Genomic DNA, 15,980 nt, shown 5'->3' on the forward strand with positions numbered 1-15,980 from the left:
CAGCAGATCCCCTGGCCCCACAAGGCCTGCAGTTCAAGCGTGAAGTCGCTGCTTCCTATCCTATTTTCTGGCCAGGTCTGGTCACTCTGCTCCTGGGTCTGTTATTCCCAGAAGACAATCAAGACCTGAGTGCTTTGAAGGGTTTCGGGGCAGGGGTCAGCATGTGATCAAGAAGGACCAGACTGTTCCTGGCTCTTTAAAGAGGATCTCCACGGGACAGAGGCCAACTCCAGGCATGGCTTGTCAGGCTAAGCCGCTGGGCTGGTGCAGGCCTGTAGCAATCCTTCCAGCACTCAAGAACACTTATGCCCATTGACCAGGCAGTGGAAGCAGCCCATCTGCAGACCTGGGAGGTCCTACCCACCCTCAGCCTCTGGGTAAACCTCTCCAGAGGTAGAGAACTACTCCTAGGGCAGATGGGAAGGCTGGGCTGCCTGTCCCACCAGGCCAGGAGGGTCTTCAGCAACCCCCACCAAACAAAGGGCAAGATCTGTAGATCTCATGTGACCCCCTTCCCTCCCTGGCTGCAGTGGGTCCCTCCCAGCCAATGCTTGGGGGCTTGGACCAGGGATCCACAGTAGTTCCTGTCTTATACCTAAGCATCATCCATTAAGGTTTCAGGCCTACCTTATATGCTTTCTGGACAGTGGGAAGAGTGGACAATGGGCAAGTGGCCATGGCCTCAGCTTGGGAATGTGCCCCTGGCAGGAGGGAGAAGTTCCATGAGGTGGGGGTCCCAGAAGGACACCAGGGGGAAGACAGGAGCCTGGAGTTGTAACTTTATTTCATGCCTTCCTGTTTCGTGGCCACCCAGGGCAGAGGGAGGCAGATCTGGCTGTGGCGTGAGTCCCGTCACTGTGGGGGCCAAGCTGGGCTGGCCTAGGCAGAACCCACTGGCTTCACATTTTCCTGGGTAGGTGTGGGTACCAAGGGTGGGGCAGGCAGGAGGGCACATGGTGACCACATCCTCGAGGTGGCTGAGTATCTGTCTGGGTGGTGCTAACAGGACGTCCCAATCAGACCTGGCGTGAGCATGGGAAGTGGAGAGGTTTTCCAACAGACTGGGAGTATAAAGTGACCAAGGCAGTGTGACAAGGGGGCTGGCGAGATTCGGAAAAGTAACAAGTCTCTCACGCACACCTATACAGACACGCGCACACACATACACCGGCCAGTAAAAACAGGAACTAACCTCAGGTCATCACACCACACTCGGTCGGCTTCCGGCTGCATCAAAGTCAGACACACTGGAGCGACCACCCCGCCCAAAGTCAATGAATATTCCTTCGGAGTCTGAGTCCACGGACTCCAGGATCTGGTCCACCAGGGTCTCAGGGCTGGAGGTGGGTGGGGAGCCGTGGGCTGGGCCCTGCTCGGGAGAATGGGCAGGGGGGTAGAGTCTGCTGGGGCAAGGCCCTGAGTGGGGTGTTGGAGAGGACCTGAAGGTCCCCGAGGGGCCCTGACCAGGTGTGTCCACAAAGCCCTGGGGCTCAGGACAGGATGTCATCTCGGAGACTGAGTGCCTGCGGATGCTTGTACCACCAGCCGCTGTGCCCTCCGCTTCATGCTCAGCCACGGGGTTGAGCAGGGGTGTGTTGTAGCTTTTGGATCGCACCACCGGGTTCTTGGCTAGGACGTCCCCGGAGCGGGCGCGGCGCAGGAGCCGTTTCTCTGCAAGAAAAGACACAGTCATGGACACCAGGACGGTGGCGGCTGCCACCCCACATGTTCCCTGCATGTCCTAAGTCCCACCTCTGGGCAGAGGCTCCTCCTCAGGTCTCTAACCCACAGATGGGCCACCCAGTAAAAGGCTCAGTGGCCGCTAGTTCTGGATCAGCCAGCCTCACCAGCCCCTGGGCACAAGCCTCCTGCCCTAGCGAGAGGACTTTAACATTCCCAGCCTTGGCCTGAACAGGCAGTGGGGCCTCAGCTGCCCAGGTTCAAATCTGCAAGCTGCCAGTGACCTGTGAATGACCGTACATCCATGTCTCTCCTTCCTCACCCACGGAAACCTATGGATCTTAGGTACCAGTCTTCCCTAGGCCACGTCGGAGTAAGGCTCCCAAGCAGGACCCTGCAATGCCCCACAGTAACCATGGGGTGGCACTCCTGAGTACAGATCAGGAGGGGTGGCCTTCTTGACTGCCAGGTATCTTTCTGTCTACAGACAAACAGGTCCTGGGAGGTGCCAAGCTCTCCAGCTCGAACTTGCCTGAGCTGAGGGACACCTAATACCAGGGCTTTATAGCTCAGGTAGCAACCCAGATGATGGGGAGCCTTCCAAGTGACCCCATCTTGCCTGTTCCTACGATCCAGTCTGCATCCCCTCCTGCAACCCATTGGTCACCATGGGGACTCACTGACACGTCTTCCCTGCCAGACCAGAATTACGAAGAAGGGTGTGGCTTGGTCCCTGGGCTGGGAATGCAGAAGGTGCCCAGATACCACTGAATAGGGGATGACATGGCTGGCCTCTGAGGGACCCACCAGACTCTATAGGGCCTCCTTTTCCCTCACCCCTCCCTGAGCCAGTACAGACGTGACATCTAGGGGATGCGGGAGGCTCCCCGCATGGTGGGTCTCTGTGGAGAGCCATCACTGTTCTAGGGGTTACCTGCTACCCTCCAACACCCTCTACCCTGGGGGTCCAGGCATGCACACAGCAGGGCCAGGCAGGTGCACAGGACAGGCAGGCTGTGTGACTGTAGCTGGTCTCCTGGTTTTGCCCACACTATCTATCGCTCCAGCCCTAGCCCCAGGCAGCACCCACCAAGAATGCAGGAATGGGTGCAGGACCCTTCGCTGGAGTAGAGGCCATAGGTGCCCAGGTACGGTGACACCACCTTCTGGATCAGGGTCTCCAGGCGCAGGTAGTCCTCGGTCACACCCCTGGACTCATGGACTCCCTGCAAGAGAGTGGGGGGGGGTCACACACCCTGGTCCAGCAGCAGCTTGTCTCTGCCCCATCTTCCCCAGGCAGGAAGATGCTGCTGCAGTCTCCTTCCTAGCTGGGTGCCCTATAGTCACATAGGTGACAGACCCTGAAGTCACAGGCACCGGTGTCCTGGGGGTCCTGGGTGGCCTTTGAGAGACAGCTGGCTTGACCCAGGAGCACCACGCGTATCACTGGAGGTCCTACACTCATTCACTGCTCATGCCCGGGGGGTGGGGAGGGTGGGGTCCAGGCAGGAAAGGCTGCTCATAGGGTGAGACAGGTCCCCAGCCCATGTTCTTTTTGAGATCAGGTCTCATTATGTATTCTAGGCTGCCCTGACCATGAGATCCTCCTGCCTCTGACTCCCGAGAGCTGGGATTGCAGATGTGAGCCACCTGACCCTGCCCATACACTTCTGTGAAGTCACATCTTCCCTGCCTATGGTACAAATGAGACTCACACACAGCTGTTAGTGTGACTGGCACCCCACCCCTCGGACCCCCAGCAGGAGCTGTGATTCTGGGGATGAGGCCGGGATACACAGTAGGCTCTCAATACACCTCAGAGGAACTCAAGACCTGAAACAGTGAGGGCCAGGTTTACTTGGGGGGCCAAGGTGAGATCAGGGAACAAATTCACAGCAACCTCAGGGCAAGGTCACTCAGGCTGGGGAGAGGTGGCGGGCGGAACAATGGAAGCCTCTGTGGTATAGAGGCTATCTATGCTGGGATGTAGAACCACAGCCAGGAAGCTGCAGGAGGCAGAGTAGCCAGCAGGGGGCAGCACCGCTCTGGGCACTGGTTGCCTCCTCCAATGGAATCTCAGATCCCAGGACCAGAGACCTGATCGCTCCCAATTCCCTTCACACCCTGCCAGGCTGGACCTAGTCTACGGAAATCCCACCCAAAGGCTTGTTTGCACTTGGCTTCATTCCAAGGTGACCACAGCCTCCAACCCAGGGCAGCCCCCGGGCCCTGAAAACCCTGGAAACTACAGCCTGTTCCTTGCTCTGAAATCTTTACCATTTCCTTCTGCCCTAAGCCCAACCCCATAAACCCTAATTTTAAGAGGATTCCACAGGTGTGTGTGTGTGTGGGGGGGGGCTCATTACAACAAGGCTTTTGGTGCCTATGAGAATCCAAGTGAGGTCGTATTCCCATGAACAGTAAAATGTTTCCCTGTTAGTAAAATGGCGGGGGGGGCAGTTGGTGGTACCTCTAAAGTCCTGTAAGGATTTCAAGCTGTGAGAACCCAGTAAGGTGAGCTGGCGAACTGTAAGGGGATGTGCCAGATGCAGGACACATGTCCTGCATGTCTCTGTCCTGGGGCAGCCCCTTTACTCCAACCATACTTGCTGGCCACTGTCTCTTCTCCTAGCCCCGTTGACGGAGTCCATCTGTACCAAGTATCTGGAACCTGTGTGTGTGTGTGTGTGTGTGTGTGTGTGTGTGTGCGTGTGTGTGTGTGTCCACCCCTGGTAACTGATCGAACATACAGCCGGCAGCTGCTGCCATCCATAAGTAATTCTGGTCTGGTTCACATCCCGGCCCCAAAGCCTCCCCTGCCCATTCCCTGGCCAAGAGTCGGTCTCTATCCATCATTCCCCAGTCTCAGAGTCTTGGGCCCCCAAACCCTCGACCCACCTGCAGCACCAGCAGCATCTGTGCGATGGCGGGGGGGACACGAGCGTGGGAGCGGGCCAGCGCGTCCTCCAGCTTCACGCTAAGGGTGATGGTGTTCCGGAAGTGCAGCAGGGCCAGCTGGCGCACCGACGGCTCCTTGCCCTGTGGACACGGGAAGAGGCAATGCTCGCCCCAAGGCTATCACACAGTTTTCTCTCTCTCTGTCCCAGGTCAGGAGTGGGATGTGGGGACAGGCCCGGTGACACTCAGCCTTTCCCCGTTCTCTCTCCCACACGAACCCGGCCACAAAGACCTAAGATTCCCCGAGGCCTCCCCTAGAAGGGCTTTCTCTATCATGTAGGGCCTGGCTGCTCCACTAGGCTTCCCTACTCCAGGCCTGTAAGGGACAGCCAGGATCAGTGCAGAGGCCTGGAGTCCTTCCTGGAGCCATCCCAGGACCCCACAGTGTATCTTGGACAGCTGGGACTCCCCCTCACTCCCACGCACCCAGCCATATACCTGCACGGGGTAGAAGATGGCCTGCAGCGTAGGTAGCACGTCACTGAAGAAGAAATCCCAGGTCTCCGCCAGCGAGTCGAGCAGCTTCTGTCCTGTGGGCAAGAGAAGCCATCACGGTGGCATGTCCTGAACACATGCAGGACAAGGAGCTAAGCAAGAGTAGGAGGCCCCTGAGGCCCCGCAGAGGCCTCGCCTGCCCCGGCACAGGGCAGCTCTCTGTGCGTTCATGACATCTAGAGCAGATGGGACAAAACGAGATGAAGCCATGAAGATGCTCAGTCCAGGTGATGGTGAATCCTGGCGGCTGACTCCTGTCCTGCCTGGAGTATGCTGCCACAGGCGCTGGGTACAGACCCTTTCACCAAGCTGTCTCTTCCCCATCCGCCCATCTACTTCGAGAACTCCTAATTGGGACAGGCCCGATCTTGGGCACTGGGGACAGTCAAGTCCCCAATGGCGCTGGACACCCCTTACTATGTGGCAGGGAGGCAGAACAGCCTCGGGGAAGACAATGGGTAACGAGTGGTTTCTAGCTAGGGTCAGTGACCCAGGCTACAATATTCCAACCTACTTGTGGGAGATGGGGCAGAGAGTCGGCAGGGAGGACTTCCTGGAGTTGTCTGGTGTCTAAGCTGGCTTCCCAGATGGATATATGTTGGGCATGGGACGCCCGCCCCTACCCCACCCCTACCCCACCTCTACCAAGAGAAAGAAGCAGCTGTGTGGGGAACTGGAGTTTGGACAAGCTGTAGGAACTCAGCCGGCCTCAGGCAGAGTGGCATCACCTGTCAGGTGGGTGGCCATTGGGGAATGGGGCAGTTAGGTGCCCCAAGATGACTCTGTGGCTTGGAATCTGTCACCGGGGTAGACAGCAGAGACGGCTCTAGGAGTGAACAGACCCAGCATGTGTCCCATTGGCGTCTGCTGCCATGTGGGTCTGAGCAGGGAGGGAAAAGGGTCCTTGATTGCGGGCCAGCCTGCCTGTCTCCAGGTTTCTATGGGAACAAGGAAGCCCGTGAAGGTCTTTGCCCAGCTTCCCAGTACTTGTGGAACTTTCCCTCATGGAAAGCCCCAGGTCCGTACAGAGTGAAGATGTTGGGGGGCACAGAGAGCTAGCCCCAGGAGCAGGCTGGCCTCTGTGTGTGGCCGCCCAGGGCTGCCTGCTGGCGGAGAGCTCTAACATTCCCGGGTGGCCCACACCTGGCTCCAGGGGCAAGGAGGCCGCAGGAATGCCCGGGGCAGGCGGATGCTCGCAGCCCCTCGGAGCCCTGCCTGAACACAAAGTCCCTTCAGTTCCTGCCATCATACAGGAAGAAAGGCTGTTCAGTCCTGGCTGGCTGTGGGGTGGCCCCTGGGCGCCGGCCAGGGCAGTGTGCCACCAAGTGAAGGTCGTCCTCCAGCCCACAGGGCGGACACACCACAGAAAGCAGATGTTGGAAAACACAGAACCCAGGCCCCGGCTGGAGCTGTGTGCTGTCAGAGACCCGGAAGGATAGCCTGGTCCCTGGCTGGGTTCTCGCCTGGGACTGCGGACTGGGCTGTGTGCTGGGGAGTGGGATCAGCAGAGGCTAAACTCGGACACGAAGGTTGGAGCCTTGCTCTGTGGCTGTGGCGGAGCCCTAAAAAGTTCTTCCAGACAGACCTAGTGGCACCTAATGGGGACTTATCCTCATGACAGTATAAGTCCCCAGGGATCGATGACAAGGTACCCTGTGTTTGCTGCTGGTATGACACAGCCAGTGTGTGTGTGAACCCTGCCTGGGCCCCAGGCAGAGGTGGAGCAGAACGCCCTGGTGAAGGGCCAGGCTGAGGCTCCATGATGGTTTCACGGGACAGTTAGGCTCTCCCTTCTTCGGCCCCAGGGTGGTAAGAACCAACGGAAGAGAGGCAGGCCGGTACAGTTCCAGTCCACAGGCACACAGGGAAGGCTCCAGTGACCACGGAGAAATGTGGCGGTGGGAGCTGATGTTGTATACGCTGGGGCTGAGGCATGGGCGCAGGCGGGCAGGCAGGGATAGAGGAGAGAGTGCTGTGCACAGTCACATCAACTACACTCAGTTTGGCTCCTGGGTTTGAGAAGATACAGACCCCAGCCTCAAGAGCCACAGACCCCTGCGGCCGCCTGGGTGCTGAGCTGGGAAGCTTTCGTGAGGTGCCAGGCTATTCCCTTGCAGGGTACTCCTGCTCCAGCTGGCTGCCGACTCCAGGCAATCACCCAGTTTGGGAGATGATGACTGAGGCCTCCCTAGAGGCTGCAGAGAGGGGACAGGTGCCCAGGCTTGGACTGCTCTCTGGAGGCTACCACCTGCCTCCACGTGTCCCCTCTAGCAGTTATGGGCTGAGGGCACAGCTGGCGTCAGGGAGCAGTCTCAAGGGGATGGATTTCACGAGGTGGAGAGAGCCTGGGATGGCAGTGGTGTGGCTGAAAGGGATGGATAAGCTCCCGGGCAGACCACACCTGGAAGCCACATCCAGGGGCTGCAACACAGCTCTGCACAGCTGTCCCTGTGTGCGAGGATGGGGTCACCCTTCCTTCCCCAGTTTCCCTTCACCTGACATTCATCACACTGGCCTGTGGACATCTGGTTTATGTCTCGGTCCTCAGTTGTGAGTTCCAGCAGGGTAGGGCCTGTATCTTTTCCATCTCCAGGTCCAGGGAGACTCCCTGGAGCCCTGGCTTGGACATAGCTCCTTCTTTGCTCCAGTGGTTAAGAAAGGGGCCCTGAGGGCAGGGCGGCTGCAATACGTGATATCCATGGTGTCTTCACAGATGCCTGGAGCTTGCCGCTTTCCCTGGGCCGAGAAGTCGGACAGTCCTGTCCTCTCCTCTTTCCCTGGGAGGCCCTGAGTCACAGTCATGAGGCTCCAACAGGCCTCACAAAGCTGCCCTTCTCCCAGGACCTGGCTCCCCTGCGCTGCGTTGGTGGGAGACAGAGGCACCTCAGGGAATGTGCTGAGTCAGGCGGGTCAGGAGGGGGTGGGAGGCCTCTTCCTCAGGTGCCAAACATTCACTGCGCCATCCTAGGCCTGGCTACTGCCTCCCCCGGGAAGCCCCCTGGACCCTGGCTGCCCCGGGCCTCCTGCCCACATCCACTGTTTTCAGGCTTTCTCATTCTTGCCTTGGCCTGCCTTCTCTGACACATGTAGGAAGACGGCAGGGAACAGGGAGTCCCTTGGAGCGAAGCAGGACTCCGCAGGACTCCGGGCCTCAGCCCCCCAATCTCTGAAGTGGGCCGACAGCCATTTGCCCAGGGCCCAGCACTTGGGGGAGGAACCTGGAGCCGTGAGCGACTTGAGTGGGCTACCGAAAGCCAGCCATCTGCTCCGTACCTGAGCTGCCATGTATAGAGTGCGACCCTGACAGGACTGAGTATTGGTGGCTCCTTCCCAGGGCTTGCTGGGGCGCCCGCCCAGTCAGCAGAAGCAAACCCACCAGGACATAACCTAGTGGAGACCACACCTGGTGCTTGGCCCGCGGGAGATGCTCAACGAACGCACACAAAGCCCACAGCCAGCCAGCACAGAGCCAGGCCACAGTAAACGCTTTTTTCTTTGTCTTCCTTCCCTTTTCCTGTCTCTCTTCTTTATTTTTATGGGTTTTTTTTTTTTTTTTTTTTTTTTTTTTTTGTTTGGTTTGGTTTCTGAGACAGGGTTTCTCTAGGTAGTCCTGGCTGTCCTGGAATTCATTATGTGGAACAGTGAATTCATTCACTATGGCCTTGAACTCAGAGATCTGTCTGCCTCTGCCTCAAGGCCACCGGCCGGCCATAATAGGTACACTTATATAGAACACTCAAATCCTGAAGCCAGAATAGGAACTAGTATACAGAAAGTAGGTGCTTATAAAATGCTCACAGCCTGAAGCCAGTCTAGGACCCAGTACATAGTAGGTGCTCATTAAATGCTGCTCACCAAATGTGCTTACCAAAGTCACCCCGGCACACAGCAGGAATTTGCAAAGGAGAATCTGTATATACCGAGTCTTCTGGACACCAGCCATACTAGGGTGCCAAGCTCCTCCTGGGACCCCAAGACTATCAGATGCCAGGGGCCTTGAACGCTGGGACCAGGAGGTCAAAGCCCTCTGCCCTATGACGCAGGTTGAGCCAAGCAGGGAGGCTGGCTGGGACTGTTGAGCCTGAGAAAGGACTAGGGGTGCCCTGACATCACACCAAGGCTTGAATTCTGCCTCAGCCCCTTCCCTGTCGCGTGGCTGTGGACAAACTGCCTACTGTCTCTGTTGTCCCAGTGTGGGGACAGTGACCTTTGTCATCATCTACTTCTCTGCTCTTTGGACATTCACAGACTCAACATGGTAACTGTCAGACAATGGGATGGGGCTCCTGTTATGGTCTGGATATAAGGTAGCCCCTGAAATAGCTCATGTGTTGATGGTATGGCCACCATCCCGTAGCCAGGGGCGCTGTGGAGGTACCTGGATCATGAGGGCGCTGGCTTCGTCACAGGATGGATCCACTGACTAGTTCAGAGTCACATGTGCCTTAGGAGGCGGGGCTTGGTGGGAGGAAGTGGGTGGCATGTGTGATGGTTAGTACTGGCTGTCAGCTCGACAGGCTTCAGAACGGGGGATCTATCCGCCCTGGGTATGTCTACGAGGGAGTCTCCAGGCTGGGTTAACTGAGGTGAGAAGACCTGCCCTCAATGTAGTCAGCCCGATCCAGACGCTGGGGTCCTGGACCGAGTCAAAAGGAGAATGTGAGCTGAGCATCGGCATTCACCTCTCTGCTTCCCGGCTGTCGGTACCATGTGACCTAGCTCCTCATGCTTTCCCCATCATGATGGGCTGCAGGCTCCGACTGTGAGCAAAATATCCCCTTCCTCAAGCTGGTTTTGCCATGGGAATAAGAAACATAGCTGATGCACTGGAGGCTAGGGAAGGTACGCTTTGCCTCTGGTCTCTTCCTGTCTCTCTGCTTCCTGGCCAGAGGCTGGTCCTGGTGCAGAGCTGTGCTAAGCCACATGCTCTGACATGACACTGGCTTCATCTCGGGCTCAACGTGATGAGGTCACTACCCACTGGGGTGGTGCCCCCTCCGCTTCATCTCACTACCCACTGGGACTGTCCCTGGACCTCTGACACTGTGAGCCAAAATAAACCCTGTCCCTCTGTGATGGTTGGCTTTGCCGACTTGACACAGCCCACCATCACACAGCAAGAGACTCACTCAGAAATGATCTAGATCAGGTTGGCTTATGGGTCTCTCTGCGGGGGGCACTGCCTTGATCGCCAGTTGATACGGGAAGACCCAGCCCTCTGGTGGGTGGCTCCGATTCCTAGGCAGGGGGTCCTAGACTGTGTAAGAGAGAGCTGAGCACAGCAGACAGCAGCATGCACATGTTCATCTCTCTCTGATCTCGACTGTGCCTGTGCCTGTGTGATGTCCCTGCTATGAGGGTCTACACCCCAGAACTGTAAGCTAAATAAACCCTTTCTTTCCTAAGTTGCTTTTTGCAGGGTGTTTTTTTTTTTATCACAGCGACCGAGATGAAACTAGGGTACCCTTTTAAAGCGCTGGCTTCGTCACGGTGGTGTAAAGCAGAGGGGCACCGTCCCTGTGGGTAGTGAGGTGAAGCAGGGGGCCTCCCCCTGGGGCTGCACAGCCTTTCTGGGCTCCCAAGTATGGGGGACAGACTCTCCCCAAGGTCCCTTCTTAGCCCTGTTGCTCAAGGCTGTTTCTTTCCTTTTCAGCCATCTTAACCAGAGAGCCACCCCTCGCTCCCAGGACCTGCCATGCCTCTGTCCCAGAACATCAACCAGAACCGGGACGCAGCCAGGCTGGCTACATCCAGCCCCCAGACTCACCCTCGTAGAAGCGTATCTTGTCACGAAGGATCACCATGCCCTTTGTGAGCAACTGGTTCTGAAAGCGAACAGAGGCGCCATCACCGGCCTGCAGCTACCCCAGGTGGTCTGGCCCCCAGGACCCCCAGGAGTCCACCAACAAGCAGCCAACACGAGACCCACCCTTCTGCCACACAATCAAAACCCCGTGCACCCTGAGAGGCAAGCCTTGAGCCTGCTTGGGCTGTCACAGGTCACATGACAGAGCGGCATCCTTTGAGAGACAGACCAAGCCTTCCTCTGTGGCAAGGCCCACACACCTGCAGGTACTCAGTGAAGAAGGACCCCAGCTCCGTCTTCAGCAGCTGCCTGTTGGGGAGGGGAGATGAGAATGAGTTGAGGTCACAGGTGCTGGCGAGGGCTGGAGTCATCCGGGCAGCCAGGAACCCACCTGCTCGGTACAGCAACACAAGCGGCCCAAGAGAACATTTCCCTCTGTGACCCACGGAGCGTCTAGCTCATCATGTATCTCCTCTAACCATCCCACAGAAGGGAAGCCTGAGGGTCCCAGTGGGACCATGACATCTCTACTTCCTCAAGCTGACACCTGCAGGCCTGACCCCGTAACCCTGGGCTCTTCCATCTTCTACCTGCCTGACCCCCACAGCTGGCAGCGCCCTCCTTTCCCAAGCGGCTTCCCCTTTATTCCGAGTCTTCACAGAGCCAGCGTCAGGCAGGCACTGACTGGGGCTCCAGCATATAGCTGAGGCAGGAGCAGCTGAGAGAGGTCTGCTACTGTCCCCAGGCCACACAACCCATGTCAGATCAACACAGGAATCGCTACTTTGTGAACAGTGCTTCTCATCTCCAGTGGAGTCATTTTCCGCCCGGATCCCACGCTGAGAAAACATGGCTATGGTAAAGGTTTGAATGAGAATGTCCCCCATGGGCTCCGGATCCTTGAGCACTAGGGTCCCCGGATGGTGACGCTGTTTGAGGAGCTTGTGGAACCATTTGGAGGTGGAGCCTTGATAGAGGAATTAAGTCACTGGGGGACCACTTCCTGTTTACTCTCAGCTTAGTTTTGGAGATGGGAGCTCTCAGCTCTCTGCTCCCCACCACGGTGGTCTCTTATCCTTCTAGAGCGTAAGTCCAACAACTCTTCCTTCTGTGAGTTGCTGCTGGTCACAGCATTTAATCACAGCACCGGGAAGGAAACCGCTACAGCCACTGACATGCACAATCCTCACGTGCTGAGCCAAACCCAGCAGAGGTCCTACCTTTGCTGACCGCTGATGTAACCAGTCCTGAATTACAGGCAGCCCTCGCCCATCATGGTTCCGATACACACCAACCCTAGTTAATCGGGCTTAAACAACATCCCCAACAGCATGGTCCTCTTTCAGTGGCCACAGCGAGTAACTACAGTATAAGCTCCTCCCCATCCTGATAGGTGGCTGAGCAAGCTCCTCCTCATCCTAATTTGGTGGCTGAGGGCAGCACTTTCTTCAAAGCTGCTCTGTGATTGGTCTTATAGATCATCTGTCCTCCAGTTCACACTCAACCCAGCACGTGGCTCCATCGACTCCTGGTCTCCCAGGAACAACCCCCACAAGATGCTTCATGAAAACAGACAAGCCAGGTGCTGGAAAGGTGACTCCGTGGTAGAGCACCTGCCCGGCACGGACAGGGCTCAGCCCTCAGAACTGCGAACAACAGAAATAAGGACCAGCCACACAGGAACTGGAAACACAGGAGGGCGAAAACTCCAAACACAAACACAAAAACAGAACAAAAAGAGGAAGTGACCAGCAGACGCGAAAGCAAGTCCTCCCCCATGTGCACAGGAAGCTGAAAATGCCCACATCCAGAATATACTCACAAAACTGGGTGCAGAGGCACACATGTCAGGACACTGTGGTCATCCTTGGCTATATATCGAGTTTGTAGGTCAGCCTGGGCTACAAGAGATCCTGTGTCTTAAAAAAGCAAAAAATGCACCCACTCCATCTAATGAACACAACAGCATGGGTGGGCCCACCTTGGACATGCTCAGAACATAGTCTCCTGTTGGCCCACACTGACACAAAGCGCCGACTCAGGCAATTTACTGAGTCTTGTACAGAGCATGAAAAACAATGGTTTTGCTGCAAGTGAGATGCTCTGGACAAGCCAGGCTGTAAAGTCATTCCCTAATGTTCATCCATTCATTTTGGACAGGGTCTTGCTATGTATGTAGCTCAGGTTGACCTACAGCTCACTATGGGGCCTAGGCTGGTCTTAAGCTCACAGTGATCAAGTCTTCAGGAGGAGAAACTGAAATTCGGAAGACATGAAATGTGGTCAGAGTCAGACCTAGGGGCCCCAAATTGGCTCCCTAGTCTTGTGGATTAAAAAGGTAACCTGGCCAGGCATGGTGGTGCCAGCTTGTAATGCCAGCACTCGGGGTGGGCAGAGGCAGGAGGATTGCTACAAAAAAAACTTTCCTCAACAGTAAACCCTCTGTGCTCTCAAGAAAGCCAAGGAAAAAGGGGAAGGGATATGGGATGTGGAGAAAAGATTGAAGGTAGCGCCCAGTAAGGGTTTAGACTTCACCATGTGCTATGGAGGTAGCAGCATCATGAATGTGCTGGGCTGCATTCATAGCTATCCAGAGATGCATGTGGCCTGAGGGCTGCAGGCTTGATACACCTGCTAGACCAAGAAACTCACAGCAAAGACGGTCAAGGATGCAAGGCAATGCTTCTCCAAAGAAGATGTACAAGCAGCCAATGAGCATCAAGAAGATACCCAACACCATTAGTCACCAAGAAATGCCAACCACAGCCACAAGGAGACACTGTGGCACCCCCAGTGCTGTGAGAATCTCAACCAGAAAGAAATGCAGTGAGAAGCTGGGACCCACTTCACTGCTCACACTCTGGGAAGCAGGGAGCTCCCCCAAACTGAAACCCTGGCACCCAGCAGATCCAGACATACGCTAAGAAAAACAGTATCACACATCCTTGTAAAATCTTGAACAAAGAACCTGGATACACATCCACAATCCTGGCACTCAGGAGGCTGAGGCAGGAGGATCTCAAGTTCAATGGTAGCCTAGGTTGTAGAGATCATCAGATCCACTCTTTTTTTCTTTTTTCCAAGACAGAGTTTCTCTGTGTAGCTTTGGCTGGAATTAAAGGTGTGTCCCACCACTACCCGGCCAGACCCATTCTTTAAAACCAAAACCAAGCGAGGCAGTGATGGTACATACCTTTAATTGCAGCACTCAGGAGGCAGAGGCAGGTCCAGCCTGCTCTGCCGAGAGTTTTCCAGGACAGCCAGGGCTACGCAGAGAAACCCTGTCTTGAAGAACAACAACAACAAAAAAACATAGCCAGGTGGCCCATACCTTTAATCCCAGAACCCAGGAGGCAGGGACAGGAGGATCTCTGTGAGTTCAAAGCCAGCCAAGGCTAAATGGAGAGTTCCAGACTCGTCACTGATACATCATGAGACCCTGTCTCAAAAGAACAGACAAGACAACGATAACAAAACCCAGAACTAAATGAAAACCCCCAAGCCTTCTGCACAAGAATGTCCACAGCAGTAGCACTCAGCACTCCACCACAGCCACGGGCCACACAGGTGACCAGAGGAAGCAAACTCAATGTCACCACAACTCCAGGCTCCGACACAGAAGCACCAAGGGAATGGCCGCATGCTGTCATGAAATGCCATTCATATGGAATGTCCAGAAGAGGGAGTCAAGAGGGACAGGAAGGAGACATGCTTGCCAGGCTGGGGTGAACAATGAATGGACTGTTAAAGGGGAGGGACCCTGCTGGAGTGATGCAGAATGAACTGGGAGTTTGGTGACAGTCCCACAACCACAGATGAACACCCAGCACTGACCAGGGCATCTTCAGGGCATCTTTACGGTGTACGAATTGCACGTGAATAAAAGTTGACACAGCCATGTCACAAGCGGCAGGTCCGTCGAGGACAGTGGCTGTGCAGGTGTACCAGGAGGCTGGAAATTCCTGCCACTGAGCATCTCTGTACCTTGTCCATAACACATAGCACCATGTCACAGTGTCCTAGTGCTCAGGACAGTGACCTGCTGGCGTCTGGGGAGCACTGGGCAGGCCACACTCTGCACCACAGGCATGCAGCTGGATCGATCTACTATCTGGGTTTATGAAGCCATACTCTGTGATTATCTCACATGGTGGAAGTGCCTGGGGATGCCGATGTGACCAAACCACTCGAGGCTCTGTGTACATGTGCATGCGTAAGTATGTGTACACACATACATATATAAAGGGAGAGAAGAGTGATACAGATGGCGGAGACTTCAATTGTGACTGTCCCTATCTAGATACAGCTGATAGACCCGTCCATGTCACCGGCTAGCCCTTACTATGGTGGTTGGTAACTTTTGTATGCAGCCATCAATGGCTCCTGCCTCCACAGACTCTCTCGCTGGATCAAAGCCAATGACCAGCCACGCATGTGAAGCACAATCAGTTGCAGTTAATTTTTTATTTGAGGCAGGGTCTCAAATCTGTTGGGATGGCTTTAAACTCGATATCTAGCTGAGAGTGCTCTTGAACCCCTGACCTTCTGTGTCTACCTCTCCAGCGATGCAATTACAGGCGTGAACCACTGATGTACTGATGCTCAGCAAACACTTCGCCTCCTGAGCCACATTCCCAGCCTTAGTCCTAGTTAATTTAATGTGGAGGAGAGCCAGAGTGGGAAGGGACACTCCTGAATGGGCGTGGACCCTGGAGTTGGGACCTGAGTTCTATCTCAGTCACCAAGTCACTCAACTGCCAGCCGGTGACCGTCTGTAAAATACAGGCAGGAAGACATGGACCTGCCAAGGGCCGTGGTGAGTGGAGGGGTTCAAGGAACCGCAGGCGCTCAGCACACGCTAGCACAGCAATGGGCTTCACCGAGGGAGCCCAGTGCCATTTATGGAAGGATTCCTGGCGTTCTGCTTTGCGCTGGTATAAAAACAGCCACCCCAAGCTTATCTGATGGCCCTGAACCCAGCACCTCCCATCACCCTGACTTTTACCCACTTTCTAGCCAGGAGCTGGGACATAGGGTGGTT

At 55.8% G+C, this 15,980-nt stretch overlaps 1 protein-coding gene across 6 annotated transcripts in view; it reads right to left on the bottom strand.

Annotated features, from left to right (window-relative positions):
* Window positions 1-765: 765 nt before the first annotated feature.
* The window catches only part of Prr5 (proline rich 5), a 40,956-nt gene continuing 25,741 nt past the window's right edge, over window positions 766-15,980 (bottom strand). For 5 of the 6 annotated variants that reach the window (XM_028878118.2, XM_028878119.2, XM_028878120.2 and 2 more), the window contains 6 exons: window positions 11,200-11,248; window positions 10,901-10,958; window positions 5,077-5,168; window positions 4,579-4,719; window positions 2,771-2,906; window positions 766-1,671 (listed from right to left, as the gene is read on the bottom strand). In XM_028878118.2, the coding sequence (XP_028733951.1) occupies window positions 1,202-1,671; window positions 2,771-2,906; window positions 4,579-4,719; window positions 5,077-5,168; window positions 10,901-10,958; window positions 11,200-11,248 (946 nt within the window). In that variant the 3' untranslated portion in view covers window positions 766-1,201. Of the gene's footprint in view, window positions 1,672-2,770; window positions 2,907-4,578; window positions 4,720-5,076; window positions 5,169-10,900; window positions 10,959-11,199; window positions 11,249-12,159; window positions 14,071-15,980 lie in introns of those variants that run through there. The other variant, XM_037197490.1, reaches the window with a different exon arrangement.

This window comes from Peromyscus leucopus, chromosome 20, assembly GCF_004664715.2.
Source record: "Peromyscus leucopus breed LL Stock chromosome 20, UCI_PerLeu_2.1, whole genome shotgun sequence".
NCBI lineage: Eukaryota > Metazoa > Chordata > Mammalia > Rodentia > Cricetidae > Peromyscus > Peromyscus leucopus.